The sequence below is a fragment of the Podarcis raffonei genome, chromosome 13, assembly GCF_027172205.1.
Source record: "Podarcis raffonei isolate rPodRaf1 chromosome 13, rPodRaf1.pri, whole genome shotgun sequence".
Taxonomy (NCBI): domain Eukaryota; kingdom Metazoa; phylum Chordata; class Lepidosauria; order Squamata; family Lacertidae; genus Podarcis; species Podarcis raffonei.
The window spans coordinates 11864367-11884207 of NC_070614.1; the positions used below are offsets into that span (position 1 = coordinate 11864367).

The following is a 19841-nucleotide window of genomic DNA, read 5'->3' on the forward strand; positions in this document are numbered from 1 at the left end:
TCTTGCTCTCCAGGCTTCAGGAAGCTATCCGCTAGCCGTGGGAGACCCAGCTCTCCCACGGCTAGCGGAGCGCTGCATTAATACCGAAGCTTGGGGCGTGCGGAGCTCAGCACGCCCCAAGCTTCTGGGTGCCGGCAAGGTCTCCGCTAGCCGTCTAGACCTTGCCGGCACCCAGAAGCTTGGGGCGCGCTGAGCTCCGCAGCCCCAAGCTTCGGGATTAGCGCTCCGCTAGCCGTGTCTAGGCTGCGGATAGCAGCCTGCTTCCCGGAGCGTCGGGCGCCCTGAAAGCAGAGCGCCCGGCGCTTCGGGAACACATCCGCAGCCTAGGCAACCCTGCGGGAGATCCCGCAGGGATGTCTAGGCTGCGGATAGCAGCCTGCTTCCCGGAGCGTCGGGTGCCCTGAAAGCAGAGCGCCCGGCGCTTCGGGAACACATCCGCAGGGTGGGGAGCCCTGCAGGAGTTCCCCGCAAGGCTCCCCACGCTGCGGATAGCAGCCTGCCGCCCGGCGGGCGGGGCACCCTGAATCAGAGCACCCCTCGCGCCAGGCAGACATCCGCAGCGTGGGGAGCCCTGCAGGAGTTCCCCGCAAGGCTCCCCAAGCTGCGGATAGCAGCCTGCCGCCCGGCGGGCGGGGCGCCCTGAATCAGAGCGCCCCTCGCGCCGGGCAGACATCCGCAGCGTGGGGAGCCCTGCAGGAGTTCCCCGCAAGGCTCCCCAAGCTGCGGATAGCAGCCTGCCGCCCGGCGGGCGGGGCGCCCTGAATCAGAGCGCCCCTCGCGCCGGGCAGACATCCGCAGGGTGGGGAGCCCTGCAGGAGTTCCCCGCAAGGCTCCCCAAGCTGCGGATAGCAGCCTGCCGCCCGGCGGGCGGGGCGCCCTGAATCAGAGCGCCCCTCGCGCCGGGCAGACATCCGCAGCGTGGGGAGCCCTGCAGGAGTTCCCCGCAAGGCTCCCCAAGCTGCGGGTAGCAGCCTGCCGCCAGGCGGGCGGGGCGCCCTGAATCAGAGCGCCCCTCGCGCCGGGCAGACATCCGCAGCGTGGGGAGCCCTGCAGGAGTTCCCCGCAACGCTCCCCAAGCTGCGGATAGCAGCCTGCCGCCCGGCGGGCGGGGCGCCCTGAAGCAGAGCGCCCCGTGCGCCAGGCAGACATCAGCCAGCTCCACAAGCTCGGGGGACAGCAGGGAGGCGCAGCGCCACTATCCCGCTGTTCCTCGACCTGGTTCGGTTTCCCTGACCTGCTTTTGGGGGGGAAATAAAGGGAAATTTTTTTTCCTTTATTTCCCCCCAAAAAAACTAGGTGCGCCCTATGGTCCGGTGCGTCCAATCGTGCGAAAAATACGGTATATATTCAGAGAAAACCACCACCATCCCACTTAACTTAAAAATTATATTTATGGTATGGAAAGGGTTTGGAAGGTTTTTTTTACTGTGTTATGTTCATTTCATCTGGCCTCCTATTCTGATTCCTAAAAATATTTATGTACCACTATATCTTTTAAAAAAATCAAGCAGTTTACAGTTTATTTATATTTAATGAAAGCACATTAGCATTTAAAATCAGAGTCCATCAACTATTATGTAAAGGTATTTTATTAATTGGCTGCATAAGTGTGGCAGTATAGAAAAGTCTTCACCAGGTGTTTAAAGGCTGAAACAGAAAGCATCTGCCCCCAAACGTATAATCCCTACAAAACATGTGAATGTAAACCAACATGGTGCCCTCCAGATATGGTTGGACGACATCTCCCATTATCTGTGACCACTAGCCATGTGGACTGGGGCTGATGAGAATTGGACTAACCCCTGGAGGTCACCATATTTGGGAATAAGCTGTACTGAGCTCAGAGGGTAAGACAAATAAACATGTATTGAACTCACAGGGACTTACTTCTGAACAGAAATGTCTACTGGCATCCTATGTCAAGAATTTCAAATGCCCCCAGAAATCTGGAATATTTCTGCACAGGACTCACACATAAAATGTTTGTGCCTAGGAACTGAAGTTGGCTCTGCACAACCAACATCTTAAAGCTATAATGCTGGCGTTCACAGATCAGAAGGTAAACAGTCTGCATACCAGTTACTCTGTACTCCCCTCACATAACCCCACAGAAGAACAGGGATCCACATTTGGGCCATATATTCAAGATTGTGGATTAATGCGTGAGCTACCCTGATGTTCTTATGTAAGATGTGGGCAGATCTTTTTTGACCCTTTCCTTGCTTAGTTAGAACTTTAAGACTGGATACCACCCAATGTTTCTTCCTTAGAGAAGGCCTACTGAAATCAATGAACGGCCACTGGTTTCAAGGTGTCTACTCTGAATATCGCTTAATTTTAACTATGCATGACAGGGAGGTACAGGGAGCCACATCTGGTGTCGTAAAGACAAGGTTAGTTAAGGTGACATTTTAGGGGAGGGTAAGTGACACCTGTTTATTTAATTAGGGTGGTATATAAATTCAATAAATAATAATAATTAAAACAGCTCTAGCTAATAAGGATACATCAAGGTCACTGCCTGTGGGAGCCAAACTCGGTAACATATTGTAACTCAGGAGAGAAATTCTAGGAGTTCGAAGTCCATAGAAAGGCTACTGTTCAGCACTACCCCAGCCAACGAACCCTACTTATGTATTTTTAGTTATTAATTGTTAATAAAAATGGTTACTTAATACAAATCAAATACACACAAACAAACAGTACATTCTGTATTATTTTTCATTGCTCTCCTAACAAATTGAGTCAGGTTATCTAATGGGTATCGTAAACATTTGCAATTTCTACTGGATTCCAAATACAACTACCTTATAAAGAATGCAACAGGGTCTTTCTTGTATTAGTCAGCATGTTGGTTCCTCTAATTTATCCCTATCTAATTTATCACCGGTTATCAAGAATTCTTTAGCAAACAACTAATCCCTTCATTAAAACCAGATTCAAATTATACCAAGCACACAAAATGTACCCAAAATATAGTTAAGTATGTGAAAATAAGACAAAAACTTACCGCTTTTCTCCATTATATTCAAACTTTATCCGGATGTCATTCTGCCAAAGAAGAGATAGTTAGTTCACCAGCTACATGTTTGGGCATTTCCTTCCTTCCACAAAACAATAATATATATTAGTGAGTTAACTACAGAGCAGAAGTTGTGGATTTGATTGGATTTGCTGTAACTACTCTGTGCAGTTAATTTTAATTTCTTCCCTTTCATGAACCCTGTTTGGTAAGCTATAATGTAATTTCCAACACAGGACTTAAGACTATATGGCAAAACTGAGGTTAAGTCTTGGGGCACTTTGGGATTTTGAAGGGGAAAAAAGACATGTAGCTCCAGATTGTGGGTCAAACCAACTCTGATGCTAAGTGTACCATGTTTTTTGGTTTTAAATATCATCCACATCTTCAGAATATGGATGGTTTTATTGGGGTGAAATCAGAGGCCAATGTTTTTGCAGGACCAGACCTTCTTCTGTGTTCTCCTGTAAGGAAGGAGAAGGGGGTTCTCAAGATGGCTGCTGGATAGATCCCAGAACGTTCAAACCTTTGGGGCTTTTGGAGAGTGTGCTACTAAGGCTTCCATTCCAAGGAGGACTGGAATAAATGTGGAGGAAATTCATTTAGCCCCCCCCCCCAGCAAGGTATCATGGAAAGATTGCTACATCTCTGAAAAATTGTAGCTGAAATGCAGCACAACAGTGGAGCATCTCAGCCATGAAACTAGTCTTGGCACTATCTTGGCCAGAGGTCACATGTGAGTAAGGATTATGAACCCCGCAGCTTCCTCATAACCTACAGCCACACTGAACGAAGTGTCCCAAGGTTCCTTTCAATGTATATCTTATGCATGCCTCCTCATGTTGGGTATGGCAGGAGGTCTGAGCACGGAATGTTCTTGTTTTGTTAACATATTTTAAAGGTAAAGGGACCCCTGACCATTAGGTCCAGTTGTGGCCGACTCTGGGGTTGCGGCACTCATCTCACTTTATTGGCCGAGGGAGCCGGCGTACAGCTTCCGGGTCATGTGGCCAGCATGACTAAGCCGCTTCTGGTGAACCAGAGCAGTGCACGGAAACGCCGTTTACCTTCCCGCTGGAGCGGTACCTATTTATCTACTTGCACTTTGACGTGCTTTCAAACTGCTAGGTTGGCAGGAGCAGGGACCGAGCAACGTGAGCTCACCCCGTCGCGGGAATTCGAACCGCCAACCTGATCGGCAAGTCCTAGGCTCTGTGGTTTAACCCACAGCGCCACCCACGTCCCTTAACATATTTTACACACACCTAAAAATATAAATGTCTCCTCAATTTCTAACAGTACAGGACGGGGAAAAAGTTTGCTTACCTGAGCCTTTTTGTCCTCTGCTGCACACACACACTGGTTGCTCAGGACAGCTGAGTTGCTGGTACTGTGCTTTTTCTTAAATGGGAAGAAAAAATACCATGCTACATTTGTAAATGAAAAAGGGAAAGCTGGACTTATAATTATGCTCCCTTCTGGTCAGCAAGCAGGAGAGGAGGCAGGCAAGCATTAACTGCACCCTGTCCAAAAGATGGGGTTGCAGAAAAAAACTTGACCTCATTTCCAAGGAAGAGACCCATCTCAATTTCAGCAGAATCAATGTTACTAATAATTCAAGCCATCTGGAAAGCTACATAACCCACCATGACAAACAGGAGTGAAACATGAAAAAGATAGAACTCTCTGGACAGAAAGGCATCCAAATTGGTCCCTAGGTGAGGTTGGGACTGCACTCACACAAGCACAACTCTCTCCTATCACATGTCTTCCCAGTGTGAGTGAGGCTGCCTGCTCTCCAGCCCGCTGACCAGAGAATCTCATGTTCTCTGTCTGGAAGCAAGAAAAGCAGGCAGCAAAAGAATGTCCAAAATAAGGCTTAGCGCTCAAGTTAGGATAAGAGGAATTATAGTTGCTGTAGCACAGGTGGCTCACCTGTGTGGCTCCAGATGCTGCTGAACTACAATTCCCACCACTCCTAGCCATTAGTCATGTTGGCTGGGGCTGATGGGAGTTGTGGTTCAGCAACATCTGGAGGCACACATTAGTCAGCCCTGGTTTACAGTATTAGCTGAAGGACTCTCCATGAAAGAAGGCATCTGCAGTGGCCAAGGAATTAAGTTTGAATAGCTATGCTGAACTTTCACTATGGTCAAAAAATCTCAGAAGAGTTGGTCAGATGAGTTTTCCTGCCACTGATTAGATTTTGAGCAAAGGGCTTAGAAATGAAAGAGGAGTTTAGCCATGAAGGCTTGGAGCATTTATTATTGCAATAATCAGGAATGTTTCTCTGAAGGCAAAAGCAGAAAGCACTCTCTCTCTCTCTCTCTCTCTCTCTCTCTCTCTCTCTCTCTCTCTCTCTGTTAGACTGCTTATTTATAAGATACACTTCAGTGTGAGACTCCCAGGGTGGTATACTATTTAAATAAGAAAAGAAAACCTTAATAAAAGCACAGGAGCAGTAGCTGGCACTGCCATCTGTGGGAGTAGGAGATAATTCTTTGCTGCCCTGGTCTCCTGCTTGCTGATGAAGGAAAAATTAAAATTACCTGTGCAATAATAAGAAAAGCACTTGGAAGGCTAAAATCAGAGGCAGGGGAAAGGAAAAGGAAATCCAAAGCAAACATTCTAATTTCTAAATAACAAGACCACCCAACAAACGGCAAACATAAGGCACCACCTTCTGACCTGCCTTGATTTTTATTTGGGTAAAATTGTGAAATCCATTTGGCTCAGCAGGCATTATGTTAATAACAGCCAATTACAAGGCAGGCAAAACAGCAGCTTTCAGAAACATACTACCTACTTGTCTGTTTGAATGTGGAGAGTCTTTGGTTTTCATGCTTTCAAAACCAGACAATCTGGGGCGCCGGCTCATCTTGAGTGCAACCAAATCCTTCATGATAGATTTCAAGGCCTCCTGTTCATCTGTAACAATAAATGAGGAATTCTTTTGAGCAGACAACTTTTGGATGGAAAGGGATCTTTCTTTCTTTCTTTCTTTCTTTCTTTCTTTCTTTCTTTCTTTTCTTTTCTTTTCTTTTCTTTTCTTTTTTCTTTTCTTTTCTTTCTTTCTGCTCTCAGTCCAATACACATCACACAAAGAAGTTTTTACATTCCTTGCAAATACAGTGGTACCTCTGGATGCGAACGGGATCCGTTCCGGAGCCCTGTTTGCATCCTGAGTAAAACGTAACACGTGACTGTGCACAGCTTGCATTTCGCCGCTTCCGCGCATGACGTCATTTTGAGCGTCTGCGCATGCGGCGAAACCAAGAAGTAACACGCTCAGTTACTTCCAGGTCCCCGTGGAGTGTAATCTGAAGCATATTTAACTCAAGGTATGACTGTACACTAAACTACATTTACCTTTAAACATTTGTATCTCAAAAATAGCAAGACAGATTCAATATTACCCAACACTAGTTAGGGTCACTTTCCATTTCTTATGCTTATGCATCTATCCTAGCCTGTCTCTGCTTCCTCCTCTTCAGTACTGCCAAAATTTGCCTTTTCCTAACTATCTACTGGGGCACAACAAAGCACTTTATTGTGCTTTCCCTAGAAAACACTACCTAGTCAGCGTTCCTTTGGCACTTTCTCCTTTTGATCAGTTCAGCAGGTACACGTGAAACTAACCTCTTTAACTTTCAACTCAGGTTTCCTCTTGCTTTTCACAACAACACTGAGGTCTTAAAGCTTTTCACCTCTCCATTCTTGCCCTTATCTTCCCTTATTGTACTTCCACCCCTCCACTCAGTTAATCTATTTGTGGCTTTTGCACCTTCTGGCAAGTCTACTTCCAAAGCCTGGAACAGTTCTCCCACTTCTCTACACATCAAGCTAAGGTCTTTTCTTTGTAAAGCCTTTCCAATACCATCGTATTACCTCCTTTTCAAAACCTTTTAATGTGATATTATGACTCGCTGTCAGAACATTTTATCAAACGCTGCCTTCCACTGACTTTTTAGAGGCATTAAATGCTAAAGAATGGTAACAAGGTCACATCTTAGTTCCATGCAATCTGCAGTAAACAGTTGGCCATGTATATTAAATACTAGTCTGAGCATCTTCTCTTCTCGGTAAGAGCACATGGCTGCATTTTGCTTTTAAGCTAGACAATCTTTGCTTTGCATTGTCAGAAGACCTGACATATAAATGGAGAGTCCTTAATGGTTCAATGAAAATGGATCCTTTTTACTTGATGTGGTATAGGTTTCTCTCCTATGCTAACTCAACTAAACAGCCCACTAAACTCCCTGCTCTACAGACAAGTATGTGGAGAGGTTTTACTGAGAACTAAATTGGCCCATCTTTTTCTTCTCATATGCAACAACTGAATGCGGCACTGTATTTTCTGTAGTTTACTGGGATTGAATTGGCTATTTTCTGTAGCTTATTGGGGTTTCTACCCTGCCTCTGTATTTTATTTTTCTAATTTTACATGTCTTTTTATTTGCCATATCCATCATTTTTATTGTACGGTCATACTTTGGTCCTCGAACAGAATCCATTCCGGAAGTCTGCTCGACTTCCGAAAGTGTACAAAAACCAAGGCACAGCTTCCGATTGGCTGCAGAAGCTTCCTGCACTCAACTGGAAGCAGTGAAAGCTGCGTCGGACATTCAGCTTCCAAAAAACATTTGCAAACCGGAATACTCACTTCTGGGTTTGCGGCGTTCGGGAGCTAAAACATTTGAGTTGCAAGGCATTCCAAAACCAAGGTACAACTGTATATTCCATATGTTTATTCCACTAGAGATCTACAGCCACTGTGTCAATATCTTGTTTCATTAATTACAGGAAACCCTTCAAAATACTTATTCAATGGCCTGCTCATCCATTATCAAAGAATATACAGAGGCACTACAGTCATATAGTTAATTACATAGTCTGTGCCTCTTATGCATTCAATGATCCCTATTCACAATAGTGATGATACAAGTCCCACCAAACTCAATGCCACTTATATCTGAATAATCACATATAGGATTGTGTGTTAGACTGCTTGTTTGTCTGCTAGCAGGTGCTAGAATAACGGTTATATAAGCAATCATATTAGCAGCCCAGTGTCAAAATAATTGTTTTGCAAATCCACCTGTTCAAGTAAACATCTCACAACTGCAGTATGGAATATAAATTAAGGGGTTTTGGTTTGGTTTTGCCAAAAAGTAATTGGGAAGGTAGAAAGTTTATTGGGTGGTGTGTTACAGTATGGTTACAGTGAAGCTGTGCTGGCAAGTGCATAAATAATGCCGCAAAAACAAGGCAGGTTCCCAGATCCCATTTTCATGTTCGGATCGGATTCCTCTTCACTGTCCAGTAAAGACATTAAGATCAAGAAGAGTAACCTGGTTAGTTATTGGTTTGTGGTGGGCTTTTTCAATACTGGCACTGATGTTGTGAAATATATGCCCTGATTAAAAATGAGAGGTCCCATTGTATTGAAAAGACACTTTTTACCCAGGCATTCCCTTGATCTCTCAACCAGTCCTATTTAAATTGCTGTGCTGTTTTCATGTGATTGTTTTACTGCATATTTTAATGGAACTGTTTCACTGTGTATTTTAACAATTTTGCATTTTTATGGTGCATTTTAAAAATGTTGCCAATTGGTTTTTACATTTGTAAGCTGCTTATAGGCCTTATAACTATGTAAATAAATAAAGGGTACATTAGGCCAATAAGATCACACAGTGAACTTTAGGGTTAAGTGGGGATGTGAACCTGAGTATGCCTAGCCCTAGTCCAACATTCTAAATACTACATCAAAGTGGTTCGTACAGTTCAGGGCAAAAGGCAGGGTTATTGTAAGAGGTCTTGCAAAAGTATATCATCAGAATATGTGATGATGTACCACCGAAGATGCACTATGCCAGGTGCTGCATAAATCAGAAGTGGGGAAGTGAAGTAATATATTAGAGACATGCCAAAGGAGTGGCAACACTTAATGCAATCTCAATTATATCAACTAGGCCCAAGGTTTTCACTGCTGCAGAGATGCAGATCTGTGGTCACAAACCATGAGTATTAACTCAAAAATGTATTCAGGACCATCCTCCTCCACAGAAAACAAATTAGCCTGCCCCAGCACGTGTTGAAAAAGGACCAGCTCTTTTTATACTCCTATAGGGCTGAGATTCTAGACCCACTTGTTATAAAGGGAGGGCTCAAACTGAATTCCAGTTAAAAAGTGAATTGCTTAATCTGCAATTAGTTACGTATCTAGTATTAAATTTCATGTTATCCCATTCCTGCCACCACTCATGTGTAGCTTTGATTTTTCTGTTACCAACTAGACTGGGGAGCTGTCCAACAGGCCAGAGAGCTTAATGTTTTTAACAATGTGCTCTTCAATTTCTTCTTCATTCCTTGTTGTCAGCTTGTATTTCTTTTAGCTAAGTTTGTGTTCCTTCTTGTTCTCATTTGAACAAGACTGATATTTTCTGAAGGAATCCTTATGACCTCTAATGGCTCCCTTGATTTATCTCTCCGGTGGAAGATGAAGATGCCTAATCGGCTACCTTCATGCCTTCCCGGTGTCTCTAGTCCTTCACAGGAGATGATGTGTCGGTAGAGCACACCAGAAAGCATGGGAGCTGGACTCCCAGTCTCCAGGGAAGATTATTTACCACAGGGTTTTGGGGCGTTTACCGTTGTGTTTGTGTCTCCAAGGCAGTTAGTGTGAGACAAACTAAAGCATCTGCATTTGAAGTTGTTCTCCATGTCTACTCTTGCTCAGATGACCTCAATGAATTGGAACCTGTAATGTACTTTCAGCCAGTTTAGTTTTAGATCACAGACAGAGAACAAATTAGATTTCTGAGCTTCTATACTGCAAAAAATCCATCATCTATGAAGTAAAATGCATTTCACCATACACAGTTTTGTCAGTAAAGCAATTTTCTACTATACAAAGGACCTGAATGTTCCCATCAATATACTATTAGAAACTGACATGACCAACTACAGGATTTTGTATTTTTAAAGTGAGTTTCTTTGTATATTATATAATCTTAATAAAACACAGTCATCCTAAGACTGAAACTATGTAAAGAAAAAAATCTTTGTTTTTAGGACAAGACTAAGCACTGCTGAGACAAGATCCCTCTATACCAGGGTCGGCAAGCATGGGCTGGATCACTCCTGCGGAGATCCTGTGGGCTGGACCAGCACAGTGCGATGCCAGAAACCGCTTCTGCGTGTTCCCAGACACTGAAAACCGTGCCTGCGCAGAAGCTATTTTCGGCGTCTGGGCATGCGCAGAAGCGATTTCCAGTGCGCAGACATGCGCAGATGCACGGGGATTTGCCGAGCGGGCAGCTTGGTTCGGAGGCAGTTCATGGGCCGGTTAACCGACCCTCATGGGCTGCTTCTGGCCCATGGGCCTTAGGTTGCCGACCTCTGCTCTATACTGTATATTAATCTTACGCTCCTCTACGACCCGCCTCCTACATGGCCAACATAAACTTTGCACTCCAATGCAAAAAAATCGTTTTTTACAAAAAAACTAAGTATTGCAAGAAACCTAGAACACAAGGTAATAATATGGCTGAATTGACTTTCTGGGGTGGGGGAAGGAACATTTAAAACAACATCTTGTTAAGACAGTGATGGACACAAATGCTTCTTCGTGCTTTCCTTATAATTGCTGATCTACAATATTAACTTTCTGACCCATGAAAAGCTATACTTGTCCACTCCTCTGTTTCATGTACAGCTACCATTAATGCCTGCACAGAAATCAAAGTATACCTTCCAAGGAAGTTTTGTTTGCTTTCTCTAGTAGGTCATTAGGGAAATATTACATGTAACCTGACAAATGTCATGGATTCATTTTCATGTTTGTGACAATGAACAGATAATGCAGAAATGACTATAAATGAAGGTTTGGCAGTGGTTGAACAGTGTAGAGAGGCAGAATTTTGCAAGGTCTCCAGTAGGTCTGGGAGAAACAGTTCAGCTTTGTGCTGGAATGATGTTGTTCAGGAAATGCTTTTCATGTTTTAAAATCCACACTCCACTTTATATCATTGATAAAAAGGAACTGGTACATACAAGGAAAGCTACTGTGTTGTGTCAAATGTTTATTTTGGTTAACATTTAGAACTCAACATTTCTTCTTCAACAAGGATGCAAACTAACAAAACTATAAACTAACAAGAGTAGAAACACTTCCAGAACTTTTGTAAATACCGGAAGCCTGTAGACCAATATGCTTGTGCAAGAAAGAAAAACTGAGCAATATTCATTTATTTGTCTTACAAGAATTCTGACACAGAAAAGTCAAGCTTTAAGGCACCTGGGAACCTCCTACAAAATAGACAGATGCGGTTTCAAATTAATAAAATCCACAGATACTTCAACTCTATGCTCCAATTCATGCTTATACAGATGCAAGTTCCCGGTGTTCAGTTGGGCTTATTCCATGATATAGCAAAGTAGGGACAAGCTTTTATGATGTTCTTTGAAGTGTACAGTAAATGCTTATGGGATGAGATCTTTATCTTGTGAACTGTCCTGATTATCTTGTGAACCACTCTGAAATCTTCAGATGAAGGGCAGTATATAAATTTAATAAATCATCTTCATCATCATCACAAAGCCTGTTTAAGTGAGAAGCTGAATGACATAAACCAAATAGCGCTAGCACTACTCAACTATGTCAAACAACTGTCACATCTTTATGCGAAAGTGAATCACATTCATGACAACAAGCATTATTGCATCATACTGTGCTATTTGTAAACAAGCTGTTGCTCTATAATAGACTAATCTTTATACAGTGGTACTTCCGGTTACGAACTTAATTCATTCCAGAGGTCTGTTCTTATCCTGAAACCATTCTTAACATGAGGCCCGGGCCTCTGGCATGCAACTTCCACTCGCATCCTGGGGCAAAGTTTGCTTCCAGGAGACCTAATTCCGGGTTAGCAGAGCTCGTTACCCGAAGCGCTCGCAAGGAGGATGGTTCGTAACCAGAGGTATTACTGTAGACTGTAAGTTAAAAAGACAGATTGGAAAAGTAGATGAGTAACTGCACAATCCTTAGTATTTACTCAGAAGTAAATCTCAAGGAACTTATTTTGCAGTCAGTGTGCTTATGATTGTAACCTGAATCTCAACACTGTAGTGAAAAGTTAAATTTCTCTCTTGCAGAAAAAGGAATGCATTTGAGGTGCTGCTGACCCCTTTTATGTAATAAAGAATGACATTCTCAAACCCATGTTTCCAAACTTGGCTTTATCCATGGAAATAAATGCTTCTGACCTTGCAATGTATACTATGTTTTTAAACATTTAAGCCATTACAGAAAGTGCACTAAATTCCAATTTACTGGCAGAAATAGACTGTAAAAAATGTAATACTGAAGGAGGGTGAGACATTAGAGGAAAACTGAGAAATACTGGAATCTACCTTTGGATCTTGGAATAATTATAATTATAAATCTAAATCAATTACAGGGTTAACTGTAAAGCTAATAAAGGTAATTAAAAATCCTGTTTGCTAATTTTTGTGAATATAGCTTAATATCGTTTATCTTAATGTTAATGGATTCAACAACTCAGTCTAAAATGGAAGATAGCCCGATCTACTATATATTTTGGAAAGTTGTTTATCTACTATGCTTTTGGACCATGTAAGATATCCTTAAGATGGTTTCTGAGATCAAGAAGCAGGTTTTCATCTATGTTTGGCACCATTCTGAATCAAAATGGTGGACTGAAACTTTCAAGCTGCACTGTTTTTAAATTCCACTGATGTTTTGTTTTCTTATAATTTCAAAGCAACACCAAGTACGAGGCTGCAAAGTAGTTTATAAAGAAATGATATCATGGAAATCCCTGAAAATGACTGAAATGTTGAAAGAGGAAACTCAGCTGTTGAAATAAAAAAACTGACGCCTGTCATAGCTAGACAAGTAACTTTGTCTTTAGAGTTGTTAACAGGCAAGAAAATACAATTTAGTGCTTGACTCACTTTACTTCCTGTAATTTAACTATGTTTGTAGGTATTTTTTTCAAGATCTAAAAGTTATTTCTAAATTTCAGCACTGGCAATGCAGTTTGTCTACTTAAGGCTGTAGAAATAAGTTCTGCTTACTGAGTGTATTTTCTACATTTCTCTCCAGGCCAATGTTAAATAGTTTGGCTGAGAGGTTTCCATCTATTTTATCATGATTTTCTTCACAAATAGTTAAATAAAAAAATTATATATTGGAATTAGGTTGTAGTCTTTTGAACATTAGTCACTTTTGGGGAAAATTAGTTTGGACCTCCTGCTTTCTTCAGCGAAGGTAAGCAAAATGGTTGCCATGGAAATATCTTTCTATTTCAGCATTGGAACACTGATGTGTTTTACTTGCATGAATGAGTACTCCAACCATGTGTTGTATTATTTAAGCTTTTTTATTACTCTTTTTTGCTATGTCTATAGCATTGTCAATGACCAAATAACGTTCTTGGGTACTCTGTTCATGGAAGGTGCCTCCCACCAATTTGAGGTGATCCTCTTTCCTTCTTCAACACTATGCAACAGCCCACCAAATTCAGGAGGATACCACAGCCCTCAGGAAAGGTTTTGTTAAATTGTTTTTATTAAAGATTTTCTTTATAAGGGGCTAATAGAGCTGTTGGAGAGGAGATTGGCCTAAAAAGTCACTTTCCACCATCTTCTTCCAAGCCATCCCCGCCCCCCGCAAACGGGGTCACTGAACTCTCAATCATATCAATCATTTGGGGTTGAGAAAAGCTAAACTGGGTTTTATTTACTTTTAACTGGAATTCATAATGAAACCAGATTTTTGGTATCTAGGCTTCTTCATAAAGAACTCAGAATGATTATTTGTTTCCTCATCCAACAGCATGCATGAGAAATGATCCAATACAACATTCAATTATAATATACAGATGCCACTTTCTTATTAATAGATATTGTTGTATCCAGTGAAGTTATCTCATTAGTGCAAGGACTTACTCTCCTTGCATCCCCTCCAAATCTGCTCTAGAGGGGACCCCCCCCCAACAGTGAATGGGTAGAAAAGTCCTGTTGCAAAGGTGGGAATCTTTGTACTAACTGAGCGGCTTTGTTGCAAAAATCCAAAATCTGTCAACATAAAAAATGCATATGGCCTGTCAGAGTTGATTACCCCTTCCATAAACCCAGAAGGTTTTATGTTGGGGTTGTTTTTTTAATAAAAAAAACTGAATAAAAGTCTCTCTCTGTTCAAAGGGGGAGCATGAATGGGAGAAAACTGCAGTATTCCAATTATAGAACACAGCCTAACTTTTAACAGTTCTAACAGTTTCCTACGCCATATTTTGATTCTAATACTTGAGAATAAACTCAATGGTGCTCATTTCTAAGTAAATATACATAGATTCAACTTGTAATATACATCAAGCATGAAGTTACCAGATCACTGTGGCTAGGCCATGAGTAGGCAAACCAAGGCCCGGGGCCCAGATCTGGCCCAATCACTTTCTAAATCCGGCCCGCAGACGGTCCAGGAATCAGCATGTTTTTACATGAGTAGAATGTGTCCTTTTATTTAAAATGCATCTCTGGGTTGTTCGTGGGGCCTGCCTGGTGTTTTTACATGAGTAGAATGTGTGCTTTTATTTAAAATGCACCTCTGGGTTATTTGTGGGGCATAGGAATTGGTTCACCCCCCCCCCCAAAAAAATATAGTCCGGTCCCCCACAAGGTCTGGCCCCCTGCTGAAAAAGTTTGCTGACCCCTGGGATAGGTTATCCCTGTCCAGGAACAGGCACAACAGGTGAACCAAGTGAAGCCCTTTATCTTCCCATTTGTTGTTTTTTAACACACATAGACACTTCAGCTTGCAATTTGATCTGGTTTTCTACTTCTTCTCTACTGTTTCCCCCCTTGCTATAATTTTGTATGCTGTTACATTAGTCTGGAGTTTTGTAAGCTGCCCTGCACTTTTTTTTTGAAGGGCAGGATATAAATTTACCAACTAACTGAAGTTCTGTTGCACTCTATGGGAGGTAGAATGAACCTTTGGTCTCAATTTAGCAAGGCCTCCCTTGCATCCTTAATTATTTATTGTTTTATTTAAGATGATTAAGAGAAAGACTAAGTAGCACCTACAAGACCACACAGTTTACGAACTGAACAAAAAGCCCACATCTATGCCCAACTGTTTCCCAAATAAGCACAATAGCTTGCCTCTTAAATTAAAATATTGCAAAACCACCTAACAGCTATGAAAATGTAACTACATCCATAACCTAGATCAGGTTTTTGTCTCCAACTATGCAGACACAAAATTTTGCATTAGTTGAATGTTTGTGAGAGGAAAGCCCAACATGCAAGCTCCAAATGATCAAGGCACCAATATAACCAGGTGTCATCACAGGAGCTCTGACTGATCTTAATTCAGGTTTTCCATATTGAAGGCATATTCACTGTAGATTTTAAAATCCCTTCAGTTGACGAAAGTACTTGCTTACAGATTTACTTACAGTGAGCTTCCACTTTTCTTATCAGTGAGTGGATCCATTTCTATGCCCAGCTAATAGGCACAGGACCAACACTACATGATTTATTACCTTCAATGTATTTTTCAAGTAGCGGTGGTGTCATCTATAACCTGTGGCTGAATCTGAACAAACACTTTGTATTATACCTGATGAAGTAATTTTAGGGCAATGCCAACTTTGTTGGGAAATGCATGCTTCCTCATATCACAAAGAACTGATTTTCTGCAGGTTCTCTAGATTTTAAAACAGAGAGCATGTGTCACTCTCCCATAGCACATAACTCCCACCAGTTCATTCCTCTTTAGGTTCAGAGTGCATCCCACTTTTGGGTCACTGCAGCATTAGCCAACAGATTCAGTATGCATATTTTAATATTTTCAGGAAAGGTAGTGTGCAAAACAGCCAAAGCTCAGAATTCAGCTAATTCACACGAACCACAACAAATTACATTATGCCAACCTCTGAGGAGTATCTCACTTAAAAGTATAACACTTCCAGCCTATTCATCTACAAAGGAACAAAAATTAATAACTTTTTTGCTACTACCCCCTTTAATCATTTACAACTTCACCTAAAATGTGAACAAAGTGGACTAGAGCCTTTGGAGTACTTGTTCAAACACAATTTCCTCTCTCTCATTCACACAAACACATTTAGTGTGTTTCAAACTGTAGCATAGGGAGGTTAATACATACATGATTTTTGCAAGACCAAAATTCAAGTTTCATCCATCCTGCAAGCCACCCCAATCTGACTGAAAGTGTTATACACCTTAGGCAACTCCTTTAACAAAATGAACAGCACATCCGCAACCTCTTCAGAACTCAAGACCTGCTGAGCTACCAACATTTTAAAAGTACTGTCTAGATTTTTCTCAACTTTATTGTTTCATCTCCTTGAAGTTCCTTCTCCTTACAATCAAGTGGTGTGTAGATTTTACGAAACAAAGTGAAATAATGAATGCATAAATAAAACAGCAAAAACATAACAAGACATACTAAGCTACCCGATCCTTGCCAGGACAAACAGAGAAAAGAGAACAGTATTATACTTTGCCTGTGATTGTCTCCTCAAAGCATTTCAACAAAGGGTGCTTGCAAACCAAAAGTTTAGCTAGTTCAAGGATGGAGATCACCTGTTGCCCTCCAGCATCGAGAGAGCCACAGGTCCCGTCCCCCCACTGCTGTTCTGGTGACAGTTTAACCCCATATCATGCGGTCATTAACACAACCAGACCCCACCAAATAGCAGTGCTAAATATAAGGTCAGTGCCTCTGGCTGTAAGGTTGGTGGTTCAATCCCACTCAGGGAAGGCTGCAGGCAGGATGCCTGCTTTGCAAGGGGGTTGGACTAGATGACCCTCGGGAATCGCTTCCCACTCTACGATTCCCCCCTCCCACCAGGGAAAACCAAACAAACTGTGCCCGTCCTTCTTGCTACTCTGGAGATGATGCTACTCATCTAGAGATGATGGATGGCGGCTAACAGATTGAGGTTGAATCCTGACAAGACAGAAGTACTGTTTTGGGGTGACAGGAGACGGGCAGATGTAGAGGACTCCCTGGTCCTGAATGGGGTAACTGTGCCCCTGAAGGACCAGGTGCGCAGCCTGGAAGTCATTCTGGACTCACAGCTGTCCATGGAGGCGCAGGTCAATTCTGTGTCCAGGGCAGCTGTTTATCAGCTCCACGTGGTACACAGGCTGAGACCCTACCTGCCCACAGACTAGTACGCAGGCTGAGACCCTACCTGCCCGCAGACTATCTCACCAGAGTGGTGCATGCTCTAGTTATCTCTCGCTTGGACTACTGCAATATGCTCTATGTGGGGCTACCTTTGAAGGTGACCTGGAAACTACAATTAATCCAGAATGCGGCAGCTAGACTGGTTACTGGAAGCAGCCACCGAGACCACGTAACACCGGTCTTGAAAGACCTACACTGGCTCCCAGTACGTTTCCGAGCACAATTCAAAGAGTTGGTGCTGACCTTTAAAGCCCTAAATGGCCTCGGACCTGTATACCTGAAGGAGCGTCTCCACCTCCATCGTTCTGCCTGGACACTGAGATCCAGTGCCGAGGGCCTTCTGGCGGTTCCCTGGCTGCGAGAAGCCAAGTTACAGGGAACCAGGCAGAGGGCCTTCTCGGTAGTGGTGTCTGCCCTGTGGAACGCCCTCCCACCAAATAACTACCAAACTTTTAGAAGACATCTGAAGGCAGCCCTGTTTAGGGAAGCTTTTAATGTTTAATGGGTTATTGTATTTTACTGTTTTGTTGGTAGCCGCCCAGAGTGGCTGGGGAAACCCAGCCAGATGGGCAGGGTATAAATAATAAATTATTATTATTATTATTACTATTATCATTATTATTTCTCGAGTTTGACCGACTTCCTCCCACGGTATTACCTCCCCCTCCTCAACAGGAAAGCGCGCGCACCCTCAGCGAAGCATATTTAACCCCTCACATCCCTCAGCAGCCCCCCCATCCCTATTAAAGGCAGCCCCCTCCATCAGGGCTTCCTTGACGACTCCCCCCCCCCCAACGCCGCCCTGACGTCAATACGTCGTCGGCCTGACGCCCGCAGCTCCCCTCACGACGGCCACCGGCCGAGTTCCCTCACCCATCTTGGCGGCCGGTTGGGGAGGGGGCGGGGGAAGCGCCTCTGGGGATGTGGGCGCCGTCAGCCGGTCGCCCCCCGCCGCCCGCTCTTCTTTCGCTCCGTCTTTCCCTCCCGCGCCGCTTCCTTTCCTTTTCCTCCCCTCACAGCAGCCGCCTCCGCCTCCGCCTCCGCCGCCTCATTCCAAGGCTTGGGCCTCAGGTGCCCACTTCGGCCAAGTCCTTCCGAAGGCCGCGGGCGGACGGGCAGGCAGCGGCTCCTCCTCCTCCTCCCGCGCCCGCCTTCCGTCGGTCTGTTCGACTTCTTCCTTCGGCGACGCAAAGACTCCCCTCTCGGCGCGGAGGTTCTGAGGCAAAGCCTCGTAACCGCTCGCGCATGCGCGCTGCCTTGGCTTGAAACACACGCGCGCGCGCACTCACAAAACCGCCCACCCCCGAAACGGTTTTTTTTCCCCCGTCCCTCAGAGAAGGCAGGAAGCGCGCGTGCGCATTCGCGGAGTAAGGCGGAGCCTCTGCCGCAACTGTCAATTGTAACGAGAGAAGCGGGTAAGAGGAGGAAGATCTCGGCCAATCAGGCTATTTCCTTTGCGCCCCACCCACCTCCTCTTTCACCCTCCCAAACGCACGTGGGCAGTCTGGTCCCAAGTCTCGAAAGGGGCATTTATCCTCGTGAACTCCTACAAGAGCAGCCTAGCCAGGATTTTTGTTGGGGGTGGGGAGGGCAGGACTTGGTTGGAGGGGACAGGGCTTTTGTTGGGGGAGGGCAGAACCGATGTGATTGGTCAGTTAGTTAAGTATTTCTATCGTTTTACTTAGGGGGGCCCGCTAAGCCAGTGAAGATCAGAGCATATTTGAAGGTGCAGCTCCAGTCACCACCAATAAAATTCAGTGAGGCCTCCACACCCTATACAAATTCAACCAGTTTGTTAAGTTTGGTTTGTGAGTTGTTTTGGGTTGCCTTGGGCAGGACCCAGCGACTAACAAATTATTATTAATCTATTTGGTAGAACTAGGAGGGACGCGGGTGGCGCTGTGGGTAAAAGCCTCAGCGCCTAGGGCTTGCCGATCAAAAGGTCGGCGGTTCGAATCCCCGCGGCGGGGTGCGCTCCCGTTGCTCGGTCCCAGCGCCTGCCAACCTAGCAGTTTGAAAGCACCCCCAGGTACAAGTAGATAAATAGGGACCGCTTATTGGCGGGAAGGTAAATGGCGTTTCCGTGTGCTGCGCTGGCTCGCCAGATGCAGCTTTGTCACGCTGGCCACGTGACCCGGAAGTGTCTCCGGACAGCGCTGGCCCCTGGCCTCTTAAGTGAGATGGGCGCACAACCCCAGAGTCTGTCAAGACTGGCCCGTACGGGCAGGGGTACCTTTACCTTTTTATTTGGTAGAACTAGTTACCTTGCAATCCTAACCACGCCAACTCATCGTCAGCCCTATTGAATTCAGTAAGGCTTATTCCTAAATAGGTAAACTCCTATTATACATTTCTTCAAAAGCATTTAGCTTTTATAAGACTCTTGTAGAACAGTTTGTTATTTTAAGATCCAGCAGTTAACTGATAGCATTTATGGAATGTTTTCATGTTACCAACTTCGCCATCTTTTCAGTGACAGCAAAGCCTTTATTCTCCAGATCATTTGCTCATCCTCATGCTGGAAGCTGGTGGATATTTCATGTGTGTCTTTTTTATTATTATTACCAT

The 19841-nt window shown here is 43.9% G+C and overlaps 1 protein-coding gene across 1 annotated transcript in view; it reads right to left on the reverse strand.

Annotated features, from left to right (window-relative positions):
• Window positions 1–18532, reverse strand: part of MAP3K3 (mitogen-activated protein kinase kinase kinase 3) — a 38150-nt gene extending 19618 nt beyond the window's left edge. The window contains exons 1-4 of the mRNA XM_053361814.1: window positions 18147–18532; window positions 5829–5950; window positions 4349–4423; window positions 3011–3051 (exon numbers count right to left, since the gene is read on the reverse strand). Coding sequence (XP_053217789.1) covers window positions 3011–3051; window positions 4349–4423; window positions 5829–5950; window positions 18147–18150 — 242 coding nt within the window. The 5' untranslated portion in view covers window positions 18151–18532. The remainder of the gene's footprint in view (window positions 1–3010; window positions 3052–4348; window positions 4424–5828; window positions 5951–18146) is intronic.
• Between the last annotated feature and the right edge of the window lie 1309 nt (window positions 18533–19841).